Source organism: Festucalex cinctus, chromosome 10 (genome assembly GCF_051991245.1).
Source record: "Festucalex cinctus isolate MCC-2025b chromosome 10, RoL_Fcin_1.0, whole genome shotgun sequence".
In the NCBI taxonomy this organism is placed as follows: Eukaryota; Metazoa; Chordata; class Actinopteri; order Syngnathiformes; family Syngnathidae; genus Festucalex; species Festucalex cinctus.
This window is the reverse complement of record NC_135420.1, coordinates 21924536-21947552: the sequence shown is the minus strand read 5'-3', so window position 1 is coordinate 21947552 and position 23017 is coordinate 21924536. Positions and strand designations below refer to the sequence as shown.

Below are 23017 nucleotides of genomic sequence, written 5' to 3'. Positions count from 1 at the left end.
CTTCCGAGTACTGACTAGAATCAGGAGAAGTGGAATGAAAAAATAAGGTTTCTCTATATGTGCATGTGTCTGAACACAAGTCTCCAACTCCAAAATTAATTCTTCTGCCTGAGTCCTGACTAGAAATAGGTGAATAGGATAGATTCCCAATTTTAGCTTCGTCAGTGTGTGAGCATTTTGGGCCTGAGTTGTGGACTCCAGCAGCTCCTCGTTTTGTATTTAATTACCTCTCCCGTTCAATAAACGTCTGAAAACACATTGTCGACTGTGGCTCTCCTTGCCCACATGCGATGGCATTACAGCACCTTCATGAGTGTATGTGTGAGACAGAGAGAGGGAAAGAGTCATGTTTCATTTGAGGTTAGACGTCTCGTGCGTGCATGAACACCTGATTACGTCAGCCCCGCAATTATCCCTTCACACACACACACGCACTGGTGGTCACGTGCTAAGGCGCTCAGCAGAAAGGCAGCTCAGCGCTCGGGAGCATCAGTAGCGCACCGAGCCGAGCAGCGGGAAGGACGCGTCGCGCAGCCTCCGTCCTCTACCGGAGAGACGGCTCAACCCGGATTGGGGGAGTATGCGCGGGTCAACCCTTTGGCCCGGGAACCGACGCTCCCGTCATGCACTCAGCCGGGGACAACTAACTCACCAGCATGAGTCACCACAGGGGTGATTCAGTGGATCGGTGGGGCAAAGTCCGCTAAGCTCGCCCGTCCGGGACTGACTACGTACGAGAGGCTGGATCCCGAGAGCTCGGATCCCAGGATGACCAGGGGCGGCGTCCCCGCGCCGTGACGCTCCGGGCTCCGGCCCCCGTCATGCGTGTCCCCCGCCAGCCCGGCGCCCACTCCCTGCGGCTCCTGTCCCTTTTGGTCTTCGTGATGGGGGCGGCCCCCTCGCCGGCTCTGACGGCCGGATGCCCCGACAGGTGTGTGGAGGCTTGCATGTTTTATTAGACTTGTTTGGTAGAATTTTGTGAAGTTGTCGACATGAACACTTGACAGACTTGTTGAATCTTAGGTGCGTGTGTGACGACCAGCTGGTGGTCCAGTGCGCCGGGCGGGAGTTGACCCGGTTCCCGGCCGATCTTCCCTTGGCCACCCGGCAACTCATCATCTCCAACAACCGCATCGGGGACCTGCCGGCCTTGCAGCTCAACTACCTGTCCGACCTGGTCTACCTGGACTGCAGCAACAACTCCCTCACGGAGATCTCAGAGTCCACCTTCGGGAACCTGCGCAAGCTGGCCTACCTGGACCTGTCCTTCAACGCCCTGCTGCAGATCGATGAGCGGACTTTCGGGCCTCTGCCGTCCCTGGTCATGCTGCGGCTGACGGACAACCCGGGTCTCGGGGAGATCCACGCCGACGCCTTCGCCGAGAACGTGGCCCTGCAGGTCCTGGACGTGAGCCGGAACAACCTGACCGCCTTCAACGTCAGCGGTCTGATCGGACTGCCGGCCCTCAGGTCTCTGGGACTCGGCGGCAATCCGTGGAGGTGCGACTGCGACACGGAGGACCTCTGCCTTTGGGTACAGATCGAGAGCTTCAAGTTCCAAGGTGAGTATGGGATGAAGGAACTGTCTTGAAAGATTTACATTGCAGAAAAAGGTTTGGTACAGTGTCTATTTGAAGGACTGCAAGGGAGACTTTCTTGGTGGCCAGTGAGGGGCTAAGACAGAATTCACAGACTGAACTCAAGTGCACGCTCGCACCACTTGTGTCCTTTGCTGTACTGAGATACTTCAATGTTTGATTTCAATGCAAAGGGGCGTGGCTTGTGAGTCTTGGGTGTTATACCTCCCATCGCTGAGACACTGCGCCCCTGTTACGCCTGGATACTACCTCGCAAGACTGACAATTTGCGACCTGATTTAAAACCTTCCGATGCTGCATCAGTACCTTACACGCAGAACCATGTGTTGGTAAAACGGCTTAGATATACAGTATGTAAAAGACGACGGTCTGGAATATTCGACTTCTTTCCACTGAGGGTACAGTAAAAATAGGGTTTAAAAATGGGTCATTTCACCTTGTGTTTAGGAAATACTCTTTAACCAAAATCACTTTGTTTTACTAGTATAAAGTTATTAGGATAGGAACCGGGCCTGACTGCAAATAGTGAAAATCCACAAATAATCATTGTTCTTCATAATTGCCATGACTTTCTTCTCGTGGAAACCCCCCCCCCCCCGAAACAAAACGTAAATTGGAAAGCAATAGGGTTAAAAAAAAAAAAAAAGAAGAAAGAAAAAAAAAAAAGACATGAATAAGATAGCACGCAATCACAGTGGACCTATCTAAAGCAAAATTGTAGTTAAAAAATTGCATATCTTGAAATTTTAAAAATAGTTTTTCCATTTAAAAAATAGTTAGTCTATATCATTCACACTCAAAAAGTGTGACAATTTTTCATGTAACTATTTTTTTTTTTTTACCGTTAAGTGGTAATAAAAGTGCATACTCGGACAGTAACGTAGTGTCATGATCAATTTGGTTTAGTTTTAAGCATACATTAACTATAACAAAACAAAACAAAAAACAAGAAAAAAATTATTTAATATTACTTAATGTTCCTTGTTGATTTTGTGATATTTTATTTTTTATCTTAGAAAAAAATTGGGTGCTGTTTCTCAAAATGTAAACTTTTTGCGTGTAGCATTCAAACGTTTAAAATATGTGTCAAGCCAATAAAAAACCCACAGTGGGCCTTAAATGCCCCCCGGGCCGTATCATGAAAACCCCTGGGCCTGGGCAGGAGCAGTATCATATCTGAAGTGTCAGTCTTTGTGCCAAGTTGGCAAATTGACACACAAACAGGCTAAAATCCATCTAAAATAGCCAGCATGTAAAGGGGCTATTATCTCTAAAAGTATTCCAAAAACACTCCAAGGTCTCCATGTTGCTTGTTGTCACGTCAGCTCATTAAGATGATGCGATTGTGGTGCAGTTTAATCCCAGATAGCGGCATACTGATCACACCGTTACCCCAATGTGTGCACTACATGAAGACAGCATGAGAAACCCATGGGACATTGTTGATGGGAAAAGTCAATGTTAATGCTGCTTATATGTGTGAAGCCGGTAAGTGCTTAAGGCAGGATTTCTCAAACTTTTTGGCTCTGGGGACCCCCTTAGGGGAGAACATTTTCCAAGGACCCACTTCTAATCCTAACGCAAATTCAACCTTTTGCACAGTAATCACTTACTATTAACGGAGGATTGGGACAGAGCCTTGCTGTAGCCGAGCCTTATCATCTTGTGTCATCTTAGAACATTTTTAGAAAGAACACAAAACCAGCGAATAGTTGGAGGTGATTTAAGAAACGACGAATAGGTTCTCAAAAAAGTGCGAGTACGTCAGTTCATAAGGAGGTAAGGAAACACTTGCTAATTTTAGTGGGAAAAAAATTCCTGAGGTTATGATCACAAATTCATACTTTCGAGAGGAAAAAAAAAAGTAATGAGGACAAAGTTATACTTTTTCCAAGAAAAAAATACATCATAACAAAGACAAAAATGTATTTTTCCTAATAAAAGTCTCAAGTCTAATATTGTAACCATTAAAGTCTTAAATTTAACAGGTGAAGACAGTCAAAGATCACAAGTGAATTTAAAAATTACAACATTCGTGTATAAGTACACACTTATTAAAAACAACAACAGCTTCAAAAGTCTGATTTCTATAATAATAAGACCCGTTCTTTAATTAAAAACAACACTTTTTTTCATGTCATGTCATGTAGTGACAGCAAATTTATGTGATGACACATCACAAACATATCAGAGATTGGAACTGGCCCAAAGCTAAGCTAAGCAGTAATTGTTTTGTGTTTTATTGCCACCCAGGTTCTCATATGGCACATATTACGTGATTCAACATAATTTATGCAAATTATTTCACAGACCCCTAAACTACAGCTCATAGACGCCAATTTGACACGCACTAGCTTAAGGCATAGAAGGCTGGCAACGGTGTCCTTTTGTATCACCTCTTGCACGCTTCAACTCCTCTCCTCAGTCACATGTTTATGATGCTGCTGGTCAAATAATGTGCTCCCAGTGAGGAGCATTGTATTTTAAGACACTCCACTTAAGTGTGTGTCTAATGGCAGAACAAGGGAATCACTATCAGGGCCTACTGAGGTAGGATTAAGAAGAACAGGGGAGCACTTTAAAATGTACATTTTCCATAATAATAAGAGCTTAGATTTATATAGCGCTTTTCAAGGTATCCAAGGACGCTTTACAAGAACTAATAGGGTAAGTAATTAAATAACCAGGCAAGAATTGTGAGAAAGGAGGGTGGTGAACATTGGAGGCTAATGTTGACGCTAATTTTGAAACTAAGCTGTGGAAACGAGTGTAAAGAAACTAATATTGGTCTCAATATTGGCTATGTTAGAAGCTAACAGCTAACAGTAAAACTAATGTTGGAAACTACAATAATGTCTTTTTGAGTACCAAAATGAGAAATTACTTTCTGAGGCCAATTTTGAAGCTAAAATTAAAAGCTAATGTTATTGTGGCAACGTTCAAAGAAGCTAATATAGAATCTTATCAACAAACAATTAGCATCTTTTCCCATGTCTAATTAACATCCATTTCCTACTATGTAGGACACTTTTCTTAATTGACATCACTACTAGTAGTTTTCTGCACTTGTCACAAGCTATGATCCTTTTAGCAACACGCTACTGGTTTTTAGCAATTGTTCCTACGTCGCAATGACTTCGATTTCCTGCTCTATGGTTTTTGTGACCCTTTTGCCCTTTGCTGCTATTTGTGTGAATATTCATTTGAGGGAAAATCTTCCGTGTAGTGTCTCCATTCTATTTATTCCTCCGTGCCTGCAGCGTCGCACTCTCTTGCAGTTGCTCTCGCTAATTGTCAGTGAACGGTCGAGTGGCCTGACGCGCTGATTCGGACAAGCGCGCTGCATCAAGACGTGCACAAAGTAAGTCACTATTCCAGAGACGTTAATTTCACTTCTGAGGGAAGAAGTGAAAGTGGACTCATCTGCAATGAGACGAGCTGCGGTGGTGTGACAAAACAAAGCATGTGGGACAAAACACGGGTCGCGATGAGGCCGCCACTCAAATTCATTAAAGACAATTGCATCATTCAATACACGCACAGCATGCATTATTCAGCACATTGGATGCATATCAAATTCAGTTGGCCTACTTGTGCAGCCTAGCCAATACACAACAAATGGACAAAAGTAATGGGAGTTTTTTGTTTTTTTTTCTTTTCAGAACGGCGGGAAATCTCCCATGTGAAAGTTATACATATAACCTTTGTTTTCATATTTGTGTTATTCAGTTGATTCATTAACATCTGTTTGTCTGTCTGTCTGTCTGTCTCTCTTTTTTTTTTTTTTTTGCAATAACGTATATCGCAACATAAAAATAGCTTATATAAAAAAAAAATAATTCATGCAACTAATAAAAAGTTCTGGGGAAACGTAATGTTAGCTATTTATATATTTTTTCTTCTTCTTTTCTTTTTTCAAATGTTTTTTTTCTCATCGAAAAATACATTTATATTTTAAAAAAGTCATTGTAACTTAGAATTCATTTATTTATTCCCCCCGATGATATTCCGCCATTTTAATTTCTTTCATGGAAATTTTTATTGATTCTTGAAAATATAATTGATTTGAATATAACTGTCGGGTCACACTTAATGTTTTTCTCTTTCGTTTTCATGACAATATTTCACTTTTTTCTTATCTTTTTCCTTTTGCCCATTTTGAATTGTTTCATTGTTGTGTTTTTAAAACCATTGAAGCTCACACTGACCCTGTTTAGTAAAACTAGTAATTTAAAAAAAAATAGATTTTTAAAATTTAAATGACACATATAAAATGCACTTTTCAAAGCCCTTTTTTTTCCCATTTTTAAAATATTGTCAAATTTTTCAAACTTTGAAAGCGATCTACCTACCACACAGCATAACACAAGGGTTCAAGAGAAATATCTCACTACATTTGTCCAAGTAGTGAAGAGTAAAACAGGAGGATGGTTGAGTGAAATAGAGTGAAAAGGGGCTGAAGGGAAAATAAATGGAAAAAAAAAAAAATGAAGCGATAAGAGCGTTTTGCTGCGAGCCGACCTTCAGTGTGGCTCTGCACTTATCCTCTGCCAGAGGAAGAGGAGCTGCTTTGGAGAAACTGAAAAAGGAGGACGACGGCGTTCTGACTAACGTTGAAGAACGAGAGCGAAGGCGTGAATGCGGAAAAGGTCAACTATTCTTAGGTGCCGTGATGATTGCGTTTAAGCTCCTTGATAGCATCAGCGCACATTTCAAACCCTCCAGCTTTAGATAATCACTTGATTGTGTTGCGGGGGCAAAAAGCCTCAGAAGTCAAACAAAACTTGAAGTTCAAACTATCAGTTTTCTTACTTTTGTCAGCAGTTCAGCTTTGGTGGAGGTCTGCAGATTATCCAACCATTTTCTTTAGTGCTTATCATAATTGGGGTCATGGGTCAGCTGGATCCAATCCAAGATGACCTTGGGTGAAAGCAGAGTACACCTTTGACTCAATAAGGTCTCCAAATTGACTTATCAATTATTAAAATAGTTATTCATTAATTTGATAATTGATTAGTTGTTTTGATCAATTCATTAAATGTTGTGCCGCTAATGTTAATGTGTAAAATTGGAAGCTAAACTTCAGAAGCTAACGCTCAAGCTAAAATTGAAAACTAAAGTTAGAGCTAATAATGTAGCTGACATTGTAAGGTAGCATTAAAGCTAATATCAGAGGTAATGTTGTAGCTAACATTGTTTGGTAGCATTACAGCTAACATTGGAGGCTAACGTTAGAGGTAATGTTGAAAGCTAATGTCGGAAGCTAACATTAGTAACTTTAGCTCTATTTAGTGACTACTTTTGCCACCTCTGATAAAGAGAGACATCATGGGCTCCTGTTTCTTTGTCACTTTCTTTTTAACTGATTTTTTTCCTCCCGTTTTATCACCACTTCCCATCAGTCAGTCAGGCCAGGAAAAGCTGTCTCTGTCAGGGATGTCCTTGACATTTGCGCCACTTGTCAGCACTCTTATCTGTCAGTCACTAAAGTCCACTTTGAAAACGTCCAGCGCTACTTATTCGTCTTCCTTTGTCGAGGCTGATGGAGCTGATCAAGTTGGAATTAAAATCTTGCAAATAAAGTGAGGTGGGGAAAAAAAAAAAAAAAACGTCAGTTGGTATTGATGTGGGCAGTGTTGATAACCTTGGATCAAACTCATTACATAGTCATTTGCATTTGTCCTTAAACCTGCACAGAATTCCAATAAAGCACAACAAGTCTTTTAAAGGTTGCCTTTAAGCTTGTTGTTTCACAATACTATAAGCACCATATGGCGGCGATCTGACAGATGCAGTTGAGAGATGCTGGATGTGAATCTCGTTACATAAACAACCGTATTCAGAAATAATTCCGAACAAACCACCTTGTCCAGGAATACTCTACAGGCAAAGTGCAACAGCAAAGAGAGTAGTCTAGCATCCCACAATGTACATTTCACATAAGAAGGCCATGCATCAGTGTCATAGGACGCAGATGGAGGGTGACAGAGAAGGATGAGGTTTAAGGTGACAGCGTCAGGAGTGTCAGAGAGGAGGAAGTGTTTGGCGAGGAGGAGACAGGAAGAGGAAGCCTGTCGAGCCCAAGACCCATCCTGGCGTGAATCGTTCCCGACCGTTCATCCCTCCATACTTCATCTGCAGTTTGGACCCTTTGGCCTTCCTGGTGTCTTGAGTGCACTTTAATGGACAGTGTGAGCCATCAGCCAAAGGGAAGGTGGCCAGACTCCCCTCTTTAGTGGGGGTTTTATATGGGGAAAAAATAGACTGTTTTACTGAGGAAAAATAGGCAATAGGTAATAAACCGCTATCATATTCCAATTTATCTCCAAACTAAATAAAATAATTTAAATAATTTGCTCATAGGCCATACATTAAGTTCACTATTAACTATTCACTCTGTATTAATTGGAAAATAAATTATGCAAAGAATTAATTGACGGAACTTCATGAAGCACAATCACTTTTGCCCCCAAGTGCTGAAACGGAAACAACTGACTATGCAGTCCGTAAAAAACACAAATTGAAAACTTGTCCAGTGCCCCCCCTCTGTGTAATTGTCTTTCCTCTCCTTCGTCCTCTCACGTCATTATTATTCGCAGTCAACTGAGCATGAATGGGGGGATGGAGGGGGGTGATGATGAGGATGTCAATTAGTGTGTCGCTAATGAGAGATGAAGTTAGATGAGATGATAAAAAAGGGGAAAAACCGCTTCCTCGACTGTTCTCTTGTTTCTGATTGCTCCATTGGAGGATGAAAGCGTCCTTGTGACTTTTAATCTCCCATTTTAAGCAGAAACGATACAATGTCCTTAAATATGCAAATGTACACATTAACGCTCTCCAAAAAGTCTTGGCACAGTGTGACAAAGTCCTTTATTTTGGTTGTAGACTGAAAACATTTGGGTTTGAGGTCACAAGATCAGATTGCTTGTTTTCTCGTCAGCTCTCTCCGTTTTCTCTCTCTCTCCCCAGACGAGGGCCAAACGGTGTGCCACAGCCCGGCCGAGCTGGCGGGTCGGCGGCTGGCCGAGGTGGGCTTGCAGCTGCGGGCGGACTGCCACCAGGGCCTGGGCTACTGGGACTACCTCTTCTTCGTGGCCATCGGCTTCGTCATCTTCTCGGCGGGCACGGTGTCGGCGTGGGTGATGGGCGTGCTCATGGTGCTGTACGAGCGCTACAGCAAACGCAAGAGCGAGGAGCTGGACAGCGACGACGGGGACGCCAGGGGGGGCAAGCAGGGAAACGGAGACCTAGGCAAGCCTGGCATGCAGGTCTGATGCCGCTGATGACTCCGAGACCAAAGACTCCATCCGCGGATTTCGGCTGTGTTTGGAATCACTTGCTAGCCACTATTTAGTGCTCTACATCGCGAGTTTCCCCATATAGTCATGCAGATTGGAATGTGTATTGTGTAGCATCTCTTAATGTATCCCACAATGCATTGGGAAATATAGTGAACAACCATTGGTCACTAGAAAAGGAATACAGTACAGTGTACTATTGGTAGGGGGGGGATAGAGAACAAGTCCTGCCACAAATAGTGAAAACCGGCGAGTAATTGACAGCCCTCAAAGTTTTTTTACTACACTATAGTTGCCTCCAAAAGCTGGTGACTAAGGACTACTTTCCAAGATGTCACCAGATTGCGCCGTAGCACTTAAAACAGAGAAGATCATAAAGCATCAACACTTTCCATCTAGAATGTAAACAATCGCGAATATATTCAGAAATTATTCAACAAAAATGAGGCTACCCAAAAGCTTACTAGCTTGTATAACACGCTAGCACAAACTGACATGATCTTCTCACACATGGGCAAACAAATATGAGCACTAGCACTTTGCAAAAACGGTGTTAGGTCATCAAACTCAAATTTTAACATTTACTCAAAATACATGTTAAAGGAATTCAGGCAGATTGTAATGCAAAGCAGACAACACAGTCAATGATCAAAAAGTGTAATATGAAAAACTTTTTTTGTTTGACAGATGAGTAAACTACATATGTACACCACAATAAATATTACGTAAAAATATGTAAAAATCCCTATACAGTAAACCTCCATATATTCACACTCAGCAGATGTGAATTTGCCCAGTGCAGCACAGCTCGGTCCCAAACCTCAGGATAATCTGCAAGTAATTGACGCTTCCCTAAAAAGGCTGACAATTGCCTATAGATGCTATAAGATGGCAGAAAAGCACTACTTTGATATAAGACAGCAAATAGGTGAGTTTTACAGTGAATAATGGTGAAAGGTTAAAATAAATAAATAAATGCAAATGTGCGAGGAAACACTGTATAGTGGATAGGGAGCAAGTGAATGATTCCTAACACAGCCTCTATATTGTTGACATATTCCTCAACTTAAGAACAGAATGTGCGAGTGGGTGTGCGTGTGTGTGTTTAAACCAAAAGTTAATTGTATGCCTTTGCCTTGGGAATAGAGAACATTTTAAAATGATTGAGAGTAATAACCCCACCCCCGACACAAACACCATTTCTCAGAAATTTAGTAGGATTTTCTCCTCCCCCAAAAAACGTTTTTGTTTTTTTTTTCATTATTTACATCATGTATAGGTATTTAAAATATTTAATGTTAAAATGTAATTACCTTACAGATAGTAATCTGTAAGGTAGTACATGGACAATTTTACGCACAAGTTGGATACTGAATAACGGCTGAAACAGCTTGACATTTGCTGCACTAGTAACACTGCTAGGCCCAAGTGTGATATCTAAGGTCTTCTTTTTTTTTTTTTACGCCAAACTAGTACTAGTAGCCATCTGGGCACTACTAGTAGCACCAAAATGCCCAAGGGTAGTTTTGCTTCAATAGTAACGTGGATGTCCTATATGCCAAAGTAGTCCTACTAGTGTGGGAAAAGCATTAATTATAATACAATTGTTATACTAGTGAGGACATGAAATAAATGCTAAAACAGCTTTCCATAAAGACACACACACACAACATACCTCGAACCAAAAAAAAACAACAACAGATGAATGTAAAACAACAGAAAAAACATGTGCAAGCTACCTTTAATGTTGCGTGTGTACGTGTGGGTTTGATCTCCCGGATGCCAACTAGTGCTGGTGGAGGAAGTGGATCAGGCTAACGCACGGAGACCACGTCAGAGTGATCGAGTGCGTCGCCGTGCTCAACCGGAATCTAAGTGACTGGCTCGGCTGACCTCGGCCTATAGGCCTGCTTTCTTTGTGTGTGTGTGTCTATGTGCGTAAGTGTGCGTGTGTAAGTGGGGCAACACGATCAGACCACATCCCATTGAGCCGCCTAGACGACTGATTCACGACGAGTCACGTCAAAGGAGCGAGCTCATCCTCAAAATCAGTTCTTCGTCCACCATGTCATTACCTCCACCGAGGCCGTTTGGTTGTTAGTGAGTAGAACTAGAAAGGAATGTCCATAACAATAACCAGGGAGCTTATTGGAGTAGTGGGATGCAGGCAAAGAAAAAAAAAAAAAGAATCATTTATGGCTGGGATTCGGTTGGTAGTAGTTCAATCAAAAAATGGTTTTTAGGTTCAAAATGGTTTTTGCTATTTTTCTCCTAAAACATGAACAGCTAAGTTGTTGACCTCTTTAGAACTGCCTGAGCACGTGAAAATATTTTTTTCCTGATTTATAATAATTTAACTTAATTTTCTTTAGACAAAAAAACTTTTCCATAGTCAGGTCCCCACTCCACAAGGTTCTCAAATGCAACACAACCAAACGGTCCTCACTCTGTGAGTTTGTATGTGTGCGCGCCTGGTATTAACTTAAGAGCGACATACGCCTGCTGATGTTGCCGTCTTTGCCCTTTCTTTGAGAATTTTATTTAATTTTGTACACCATGTATCATGAGCAATAAAGACTTTACGGATGAGTAGTGGAACAAACTGTTTTTTTAAACACTTTCTGATTGACACTTGTTACAGCGCCAACTACTGGTCCTCTGTCGCTTTGGACACAATTTGGGTTACTTTTTATCCAACAGTTTTAAGAGTGTACGAAAATGGCCTCAACTACTCGCCACCTACCTCAAAACCAAATGTGAGGCAGGGCCAGAGACTATTTTGTGCCCGCTCTATGAGAGAAGAGGAGCGAGACGGTGTGCCAAGTGAGTCGAGTGTCCCATTTGACTCACACGTCGACATCCGTGGATGTCGGCTTCAGCCTCCATTAAGCCCGGCCGGGCTGCCTCGTTGCCTTTTACAGTACGTGCACTTGCAGTAAGCATGCGAGTTCACACTTGAAGAACAAACTGCTCGTGTTGGAAGCCCTGGGAGGCTGCTGCAGTGTGTGTGTGTTATTGCATTAGATGGTCTATATGAGCTTCACGCTCAGGAGCTAACATCCCCCTTACAGGAATAACGGGATCAGACCAAGCACACGTACACACAAAGTGTCATCCCGAGCAGTGCTGTTTGTGCCCCTGGTCCTTTGTGTTCCTCATAGTTGATGTGAACTGTCTGTCTGTCTGTCTGTTTCATGACAGCAAGCTTCCAAAGTGCAGTACCACTTTCAAGTCAGGGTTTGGGTTTTAAGCAGGGTTTCAAGTAAGGGTTTGGGTTTCAAGTCAGGGTTTGGGTTTTAGGTAGAGTTTCACATCAGGATTAAATTTTAAATCAAAGGTTTGGATTTTAGGTAGGGTTTTAAGTCAGGGTTTGGGTTTTAAAAGTAGGGTTTCAAGTTTGGGTTGACAGTAAGGTTTCAAGTCAGGTTTTGGGTTTCAAGTCAGGGTTTGGGTTTTAGGTAGAGTTTCATATCATGATTAAGTTTTAAATCAAAGGTTTGGGTTTTAGCTGGAGGGTTTTAAGTCAGGGTTTGGGTTTATAGTAAGGTTTCAAGGTTTTAAAATAGGGTTCAAATCAGGGTTAGAGTTTCAAATTAATTTTTCATGTCTGGGTCAGGGTTTCAACCCCACCTCACCCGTATTATTATTAACACTTCCCTTTTAATGAGAGGTGAAGCATCGTCGCACAAAAGCTCAGAATAGAACGTTTCCCACTTTCTGGAATAGACGTGATCCTCCTCTGAGATTAACAACTCATTACCATCAGACCGCCCCTCCAAGGACCACCCTGTCCCCTCCCACCCTTTCACATTGTGACGCACAACTCCCCCCCCATTCCTCACCCTTCCCTTCCACCTGTCCCAATTTAAACACTTTAGACGATAATTCCCAACCTCAATCTCCTCTTTACCGAACTGAGCCTCTTGGGGGGGAGGGGGTCTTCCTGGGACCACCACACACACTTCCGAGGTGGTAGCCTGAATGAGGTCTCATTAGGTCTTTGTCATATCCTCAGTCAAGTGTCACCACAGGAATGCACAGTAATAATATTAATTGAATGCACTGAACAAAGCAGTTTGCGAATCATGATCATTACATGGGAAATCAAATCAAAACTTTCACATTTTAGGTGTACATAGTGTAGTGGCACATAAGCTGAACAGTACACTTGTACGAGATCGAAGTGTGCGGCGAGAAGAGAAGCAAGATGAGTTGGCAGGAATCACTATCGGACGTCAACGCGGAGGCTGCAAGCTAAAAAGTCATTTGGCAGAAAACTGCTCGATACAAAAGAGATGAGGAGGAAAGACAGAAAATAGAGGGATGGAAACGACTTTGCTTCCTGCTCTCCTCCACACGGGCTTCCCTCGCTTCACATATGACGCTTTGCTATCTATATACTCTGTGCGTGGGTGTGCGATTTGTGTCGAGAATGAGTATACGGTGCCTTGCAAAAGTATTAGCCCCCCTTGAACTTTCTGACCTTTTATCACATTTCAGGCTTCAAACAAAGATAGAAAATATGATGTTTTTTTGTGAAGAATCAACATCAAGTGGGACACAATTGTGAAGTGGAACAAAATTTATATGATATTTATTTTTATTTATACAAATAAAGAACTGAAAAGTAGGGTATGGAAAATAATTCACCCCCTTTTCTCTCAGTGCAGCCAACTGACTCCAGAAGTTCCCTGATCATTTCTGAATGATCCAATGTCGACCTAAATGACTGATGATGATGATAGTCCATCTATGTGTAATTTAATCTCAATATAAATACATTGTGTACAGAACTGTATATAACGGAGTACTGTAAATACAACTTTTACTAACTTAACTAAAATTGTGATTTTATTTCCCCCTCCAAAAATATGCAATTTTTTTTTCTCGACAAAATGCATCAATATTTTTCAATAATCAATCATCAATAATATATGACCTGTTTCTCTTTTTTTTCTTGAAAAATAAACAGTGGTTCTCTTGGAAATATCCTGCTTGTTTTGTTGAAAATACATGGGTCCTTTCATTATATATATTTTTTTCCAGTATGCAGTATTTTTTTTTTAAATAAAATACACGTCTATAATTTTTGTACTTGAAAACAACTCTTCATCTAAAATAAATAAATAAAAAAATAAAAAAATAAAAAAAAATACTTACTTACTTGACTTTAAATCTGGAAAATAGCTACACACAAAAAAATTAACCCATCTTCAAAACCCATCTTCAAAATAAAAATTTCTCCCCCCTAAAAAAAAATAAAAAATAAAATAATTCTTTAAAATCTATAACTTTTTGAGAATTGTGTAAATATTTTTCTTCAGTGTGGTCCAAAGCCTTGTCTCACAACGTGTACGCTCTCCTGTGCTCTTGACTACATGATGAATGACTGCTGATAAAGATGAAGAATCATCTGTCATCCTTCTCCTCATGTAAATGGATCCTCTCTATAAAAGTCGTTTATCTAACGTGTCTCTTTGAGGCCGAGTTGGTTTTGTAGCTGCTGTTCTTTTTGTCTCTGGCGTGCTGATAACAGAGATAACTGGTGACTAGAGGCTAAAGTGATAATGGATTTAGCACGGCGGGATGCATTTGCATGCCGGAGTGAGTCGCTTTGTGGAGGGATACTTGTGGAAAACTCATGGGCGCCCACGTCAAAAGAGAGCACTTTTCTATGCAACACACTCGAGTTTTTTTTTTTTTTTTACATAGAAGCTTGAAAGTGGACCAATCACTATAAATTTTTGATTGTACTTTTCATTCTTGAAAATATGTGACTTCATTTTTTAAATGTTATGAGTTTATTCTTGAAAATGCACAAATCTCTAAAACATTTTTTTTTAAGAACTGACAATTTCCCCCAAAATTCATTACATTTTCAAAAATCTTTCAAAAATAATAAATATGTACCTATATTCGCATTAGTATACACAACTTTTTGGCTGTTGAAAATAAAATAAATTTTCTTGAAAATATGTATGTGTACACATATATTCATAACATGACAGATTTTTTTAAATATATAACTTTGAAAAAGTCTTTAATATTAAGAACATACACATTTTTCTTAAAAATTTACAATCTAATTAAATTCCAAATTACCTGTATTGAAAAAAAAAAAATGCAACACTTAATCTTGAAAATAAGACTTATTTTTCTCATTAAATTTTTCATGAAAACTTTTAGATGTCGATTTTTTTTCCAAATTATGCAACGTTTCTCCCTAAGTAACAGCTTTACCTAAAAATCTTATTTACATAAAATTTAAACTACTGCATCAAAATTATGAATTTTTTCTTTTGATTTAAATATTTTTCTCATTTTTTTTTCAAAAATACAAAAATATATTAAAAATGTTTTGCTTTCTAAAAAAAACCCTACTTTTCCACAAAACTTTTTTCACACTTCCTCCCTAAAAAATATTCAGTTATATTCTAATAATATTATATTTGATTTTTCACATAGACACTGACTTTTTTTTCTTGAAAATATGCAACTTTATTTTCTCAGAAATATTTTTACATGAACCTGACAATATCCAGCCAACTACTCTGAAACACTGTTGTAAATAAATACAACTACATTTTTTATGATTTGATTTTTTGTTTGTTTCACATATACGACCTTGTTTTCCTAACTTTGACGCATCTTTTGTAGTTTTACAATTGTAATACAACAACATCAATTTTACCCAATAGATAAATTCTTACCAAAAATAGTATTAGCTCCAACGTTTTTGTGGGATGCCTCTATTTGGCAGGAAAACAGATGAGATAAGAGCGCAGCCTGGACTCAAGCTGAGCTGAGCTAGATCATATCAAAGTGGTGTGTGATTTAAACTGTTGCTGTGGGAGTACTTTGTGTTATGTCACATTCAAGTGCTTTCCAGCTGCGCTCAGCTCAGCCTCTCCACTGGATTTAGATTTTTTTTTCTTTTCCAAAAGGTGTATGCCTGTAGGCGTAATGTTTTGTCAATACTTCAACCTCAGCCATGAGTGAGCATTTCCATGGGTGCGTGCCTGTGTCGTTATGTGCACACGCATGCACGCAGTGGCCTGGCCTAAAGTGATCCCTATTTGAAATGCTAATTTGCTTCCCTTCCCGCAGGTGCTTCAAGAGTGTGTGTTGAAGCTAAATGGCTCATCCGAGCGGGTCATCGTGAGCCTTAATGAATTCACGTGTTCTCACATTACGGGTGTATAAAAACAGCGTTGTTAGCGTCTTTAAAACCTTCCTGTCACGAGCTTTGAAATAGAAACGTAAAGCTATTCAATCTAGATTTCATTTAACCAGATGGGATCATCCAACCAGCAGGGGAAGGAAGAGCTGGAGCCGATTCTAGCTGATTTTTGGTGAGAGAGACGGAGTACACACTGGACTAGTCCCCAACCAGTCACAGGGCACAATGACTTCTGTTTTGGTTAGCAACAGAATGAGTTCAAATGAAAAAAGTGAGGTAAGTACACTTATACCTGTCTTTTGTTTTCTTCAAAAGGGAGGCATTTAATTTTTCTGGATGGAAAACCAGCAGGAAAAGGAAAAAGACATTACGAGAAACTCAACTGGAAAGAAAGTATAGGACGTGGAGATGGATTATGAAAATGACAGCTAAAGTGCACGTCTGGTGGATTGGGGCAAAGGAAGGGGCGTTATCTACTACAAGTGGCAGATTTTATGAGCCTTCATTGGCGGTGATGTAATACTTGAAGCACGGCTCTGAATTAGCCACATGTGCATTTTGCCAGCAAAGGCCCAAAGCTAATTGTTCAGAAAAAAAGGTGGGGGGGGGGGGCACTGCCCTTTCCATGCTGTGGTTAGACCAAATGCAAAAATGTACGTCTTTGTCTATTTCGCTGGGGTTTGTCAACGTCTACAGGCACACAGCACAGTGTAATAAAAACTATTTATCCACTTGATATTTTTATCAGAGAGGGACAGCATGCAGGATAGTGTGTGTGAATATGTAGATGAAGTAGTATTAAAGCTGTGAAGTTATCCCAAAACGTTTTTAACTTCAGTTCTCCGTGCATCATAATTTCAAACACAGTGTATATAAGAACTGTCGCTGGGAAGGAAAGAGCTAAACTGCTGGATTATGAAAGAGCAACCTTAGTTTGTCTGGCCTTTGATGGGATTATTTATTTGTTTGTTATTTTTTTGTAAAACAGAGACGTCAGGGTTGCCAGGTGAATGTTGTTGTGTCGCCGTCCCCCTCGGAGGAGTAACAAGCGTAATCCTATTTCCATATCAGCGCCAAACACTCGCAGGCTGCCTGCCCGGCATAGCGACGTATTCGTCATGCTTCGTGAATGCCGACTTCTTGGCTAGGTCGCCGCCAGCGTCTTGTTGTTGTGAGCAATCAGCGTCGCTTGATCTGTCGGCCTCGCTAATGGCGGCCCACCACAGTCCAATGTTTGCGTGTTAACGCAGGGTTAGCTATCGGGCAAATGCAGAGACTGCAAGACGGCATGAAATTACAACTGTGTATATTTTGTATTTAATACAGAGCAGCGTTTCAATTGTAAAATGACTGCTTGTATTTGATTTTAATTGGCTAAATGGTGTCTCGTGGGAGGAGTTATGGCCAGTGAATTCTGCCCAACATCAAGTTTGCGTGCAAACTTGTGACGAGAATACATAATTGCTTGTTGCCCTTGTAGGGTTTTTTTCCCAAAACAAAACTGCCACTGGTCCTGACTGCTCACCCCCCTCCCTCTCCGCGGACCGCCCCCACCCTCGACACATTTGTCCTCATCCGACCACCCGTCACCATCTTCACCTTCACAGGCATCTTCACAGACCGGCCAGGCTAACGTCGGCGAGATTTGGGTGCCAGAGGCTGGACGAATTATGCTAATCCAATGGGACTGATAAGAAGAAGGAGAATTTGTTTCCTAGCAGACAAATAAAAGCGGATACAGGGAGTAAATACACTGACTAGACACCTTATTAGGTATACCTGTGTCTAAAAAAGGTGACTGCACCACTGCAAACTACAACACGGTTTTAAATGTATTACCATATTAAACTTTCGCTGGGAGCCTACTCAGAATAAGCAGTTCAGAGACTGAATAAATTTGAAAAACTATACGTTAATGTACATTTGCTACTTTAACTTATAAAACTTCACAATATGTAGATAAAAGGAAACATCAACAACTAAAATATGCATAAAAATATGTTTGACCTTCTTTTTACAGTATTTACTTTTTAAACTTCGCATTAAAATTTAATTGTGTATAAATATAAGGGAACGTTTGAAATAGGTTAAAATTTAGTTTAAAATTGTTTAAAAAAAAAAAAAAAAGTTAAAATAGTAGGGATGCACGATTATATCGGTGGTCGATAATTATCGGCAATTATTGATCAATTTAACGTCAAACAGATAAACCAGATAAATTGGCTGATAATTATCGGCAGATTTGGTTTCATACAGATAAACCAGATAATAAGAAATCCAGCAATAATTATAGACATGCCACGTTGGTCCATCTGTTGTGGATGTGCCTCATATCAATAAAATTCAGATTCATGGTGCTTTACATACATTGAAACATTGTGCAAAGTTTATGCAATGTTTCAATGTATTTGTTAGACATGGTGGGACTCGAATATTAATATTTGTATTCAAGTTAATTTTGCAAACAATTATCGGCTTGCTTATCGGTTATCGACATCGGCACTTGTAAATTATTGGTTTATCGTATCGGTTGAAAATAGCATTATCGTGAATCCCTATAAAATAGTAAACACTAAAATACATTTAATGCATTATGAACACTATCACATCTAGAAAGAGTGCATGCATTAGTAGTAACTTTCTAAAAACTTTACATTGAAATAAATTTTGATTTGTCAAAAAGTTACAATGGATGGTTGAACAGCTAGATAGATTTTTTATTTTTATTTTATTTTTTTAAATAGATTGATTACAGTGGTATTGTTGGCAGAAGTGTACAACTCTATGCTGGAAACTAATCAAAAGATTAGCCACATTTTTCAGTCTGATGATGTATGGAAAAATGTATTCTAAACATGTTAATGCCCACATAACAACTTAGTGTACAGTATTGTAAATGAATGTGTTCATCCCCTCCTCGGTCGTCGTCGTTGCTTTGCTACGCTGCTGGCCTTTGCCCGCGCTCCTTGTGAACCGACTGACTGAGGCCCGTGGGCGGCCGCCGCCGCTTCACTCAACCACAACTCATCAAAGCGCCACTCTGCTGCTCTTTCTCTGCCTCTGCTCGCTGCTCTTTTCATCCGCACACCCGAATCTGAATCACAACAGCTGCAGCGCTTCTTTTCGCAACATCTCTCTACAATTTGCTCTTTTTGGAGCGTTAAACATTGGAACACTCAAATTCTAGCTTTAAACTAACAAACTAACTTTTGTGGACCGAAAACAAAGTGTGAGGAACCATATTTGGTAACTGGACTCCTCACTGTCTACAAGGTAATTGAACTGTGTGATTGATCCTAGCCAATCAAGCATTCAATACGAAATGAGAACAAAGAGCTGCTTTAGGTGAAAACCCCACTACTTTTATTTTTTTCCCTGCATATTTGACTCAATTATGAATAACATAGCCAACATAGCATATGATCTACAAGTGAAAAAGATGGACATGGTAAGATTGAGGCGATGCATCAGTAGAAGTATAATTAACTCTGCTATACAGTGCTGATCCAGTACACAGATAGTTCTACTGGAACTGGCGGGATAACGGGCTCAGGTGAAAGGCTCATTAGAGATAAGTGGTAGAGTAGAATCACAATAAAAGTGCAAACGTGTAGTGAAATAAAAGATGACGATCATCCAGTATTGCAGATATGTAGTGTGAGATGTTCAAGCAATGCACTCATCAAAGCGCGCTACAATACTGACACCTAGCGGCTGAACCATGCATAAACCCTAGAATGACTTTAAAAATACAGTTACAGGAGCAAAATTTAGATTATTCATAATTATTCATATTCATCATTTACAATAAATCAACAATTTAATGTGATAAATGAATTTAAAAAATATTGTCATGGATTGTAGGGAGGAGAATGGCTGAAGCTGTTACTGGACTCTTGAAAACGGTAGCTATAAAAAGTCTACACAACCCTGTTCAAATGCCAGTTTTTTATAATATAAAAAAATGAAACCAAGATAAATCAAACATAGATGTGAGCTGACTCTCATTAAACATGAATTTGAATGCACATAGTTCATTTTGAAGAGGGTGTGCACACTTGTGCAAGCAAGCACATTATTTGAGGTGTTTAATTTTCAACCCCTCTCAAGGTCATAGGTTACGATAATGTTGAACTTTTTATCTATTTATTTTTAATCTTGGTTCTTGTTTTTTTTTAATCCATGATTACAAAAACCTGCAATTTGAAAACAGGTGTGTAAAGTGGTAAATGCTTTTTTTCTCCCTAAGGCAGAATAAATTAAAAATAAATCCATCGCCAAGCTTTTTTAGGTACATATTTATCTTAAAGATGTCCATTTATTTTCATCCATAGTACAACAATTCCGTTCACATGGAGTGAATGTAAACCTCTCGACTGGAATTTGGAGAAAATATGACCCACAAGCACCAATAATTTATAAGGTAGTGTCAGTATACAAAAAAATAAAATAAAATAAAAAAATAAAAAAAGGCTAATTCCACATTTAAAACATAAAATAAAAAGTACATTGAACTCTTTGCTTTGAACTTGCATCCTAATATAACCTATCATGCATATTTCTAGGATATGGAAGGCAGCTGGAGAAAGCCCACTCAAGCAACGAGAGAACATGAGAACTCCACGGGGGGCGTTGTAGCCCAGATTTAACCCAAACCCTAAACCCAGAACCTCAGAACTGTAAGGCAGGCGAGCTAATCATGAGAACACCGTGTAGCTATTTTTCCATAATGTGATTACTCCAAAAATGTGTACAAATAAAGGCTTTCTTTTCGTGAGTAAAAATAGAGCACTATTTGGAGAAATATAGTGTATTGATTTTTTTGGGGGCATTATGACCCGTTTTGGGCTTTTTGATGGTTCTGACTAGGCTATTTCAAAATAAAATACCACCCACAGGTCAAAGCTGCATATCAGACATAAAATGACTTGATCTATTTTATCTCTAGAAATGTATCACCTTTCAGCCATGTCCATTCACCTGAGCGTGTTCCCCCGCACTGTAAGAACTCACATCGTCCAACTCTGGCAGGAAACCCCAACTCCTCAGCAGAGCATGTCGCTGGGCAGGTGGCGTGGAGAAATAGTCGCACTGTTTCTGGGAGTAAGTCTGCGAAGGAGTGATTATGTTCCTGTAGCTCCAGTCCTATGGCGTAAAACAATGTGATGACGAGAATGTGAAGAGTTCCATGTGAAATGTTTTATTTAGGCTCCGAGGTACCTGCCACCTTAAGTTGAAATCCTCAAGCAACTGAATTCTCGCCTCCCTCGAAGGCACGCAGTCCAGAGGGTCAGGCTGAATCTGCTCTGGATCCATTTTTACGTCTTGGAACACCAGCAGAGCTCTGATGGCGAACCAGCCTCCCAGTTTGGGATGCACGCACACACCGAACATTTTCTGTCAGCAAAATAAGAGAAAAATTAGACCAGGGCTACGCTCGGGCTAACCCTAGAGTATTTGTAGAGCTGAACGTGTCTAACAAATAATTTAATATTTTTTTTCCGCTCAATTGCAGCTTAATGTTTAGCAATAAATTAATCTGTATTACAATTTTAAAAATGCATTTATTAAACATAAATGTTGGTGTCTTTATAGGTTAGTTTTATGCTAAAATAAAGGCAAATGAACCATAAATATTGAATAATATGAAAGACTAAGTTGCTAACGTAATAAGATAACTTCACAAAGATATATGAAACAAGTGTACAATACAAAAAGTGATTAGGATTACTTTGTTAGCCCAGGGTTGGTCGCTGACATCAGACTGCTGGTAGTAGAAAGCCGCTCCTGACACATGTGCGGCGGTCTGTGCTAAGAATTTGGGCTTCCTGCTGGGCAGCAGCTCGTAGTCGTACCTCACGTCTACCTTCTGTCCAGGAAAGTTCTGCAGACGACAGAGGAGACACAGCAGGTTAACAAACAAACAAACAAACAAACAAACAAACAAACAAAGAGTGGGGGTGTGATTTTGGGGGACAATTATTCCCTCTGAATAATTCTATTAAATCAATTACACAACAGGTCAAAGCAAAATGTGCCTTGAAGCCTCGACTAAACATCGGTAACTGATTTTATTTTTAAGGGGAATGTTGTGAGTGTTGCTAAAAATATATTAAAGTGTTTTGGGCTCATAGTTTGGGGTACATTTATTCAGTTTAATATTTGTTTTATTGTAGGGGGCATCTATTATTTACAAATGTTTGCGAGTCATGGCAAGTCCTGGGTCCCTAACCAAAACAGATAGTGATGGTTCACTGTATTTCTATGGTAATATCACCATAAATACGTATGACCAAGATATAAATATCACAAACCTGAGAGAGAGCAGAGGTGACACAGTGTTTGACACACTGGTCAATGGGGTCAGAGATTCCCTGGCAGCTTCTCTCCTCCATGAAGGGAAGGAAGGCTTGCTCGAACATGGCAGGAGTGCTGAGGAGCAACACGGCCAAGATGTCATCCGGGTAAGGCAGGTGCAGCTTGTCGGGCAACACGGAATTGTACCAACCCACCTGAAAAGACGGAACACAGAAGATGTCGAGGTGTAGCTTGTTGCTTTTAGTGTCTATTGTAAAGTTAGGAAAGTCACACAGAAATACTCTGGAAGTTGGAGCGCAAATACCTTCAAGGTGTGCACTTCAAATCCGAGTTTTACAAGACTCTCCTCTAGCAACTTTTTTACAGTCTCCATGTTGACGATAGAGGCCGCCATTTTCTACGTGACATAATCATCGCGTGGCACTGTGGGATATTGTGTTCTCTTCTCCTGGTAATAAACTCTACGAATAAGAGAGACGTTCCAAGGAAGATAATCACTGTCTAAGATAATACAAATTAAAAACACAATATATTCAACAATGATTTATTCAACGACTTTACTGCGGCTTTTCTCGTATTAAAAGGCAAAATATGTACCAATGACAACTACAACTCCCAGA

At 40.1% G+C, this 23017-nt stretch overlaps 2 protein-coding genes across 5 annotated transcripts; one reads left to right on the top strand and one right to left on the bottom strand.

Moving 5' to 3' along the window:
* Positions 1 to 506: 506 nt before the first annotated feature.
* Positions 507 to 11491, top strand: lrrc52 (leucine rich repeat containing 52). 2 transcript variants are annotated; one of them, XM_077535040.1, is made up of 4 exons: positions 507 to 931; positions 1024 to 1399; positions 1471 to 1562; positions 8571 to 11491. In XM_077535040.1, the coding sequence occupies exons 1-4, from the start codon at positions 822 to 824 to the stop codon at positions 8953 to 8955; spliced, it is 963 nt and encodes a 320-aa protein (XP_077391166.1). In that variant the 5' UTR covers positions 507 to 821; the 3' UTR covers positions 8956 to 11491. The 2 variants fall into 2 exon arrangements, with proteins under 2 accessions (XP_077391166.1, XP_077391167.1); XM_077535041.1 differs by having other exon boundaries at positions 1024 to 1562.
* Positions 6443 to 22827, bottom strand: mmachc (metabolism of cobalamin associated C). Of its 3 annotated transcripts, none has more exons than XM_077535043.1 (6): positions 22702 to 22827; positions 22394 to 22591; positions 21811 to 21963; positions 21300 to 21476; positions 21060 to 21224; positions 6443 to 6518 (listed from the first exon to the last, which is right to left on the bottom strand). In XM_077535043.1, the coding sequence occupies exons 1-6, from the start codon at positions 22789 to 22791 to the stop codon at positions 6465 to 6467; spliced, it is 837 nt and encodes a 278-aa protein (XP_077391169.1). In that variant the 5' UTR covers positions 22792 to 22827; the 3' UTR covers positions 6443 to 6464. The 3 variants fall into 3 exon arrangements, with proteins under 3 accessions (XP_077391169.1, XP_077391171.1, XP_077391172.1); XM_077535045.1 differs by having other exon boundaries at positions 6450 to 6518; positions 21093 to 21224; XM_077535046.1 differs by lacking the exon at positions 6443 to 6518 and having other exon boundaries at positions 19426 to 21188.
* Between the last annotated feature and the right edge of the window lie 190 nt (positions 22828 to 23017).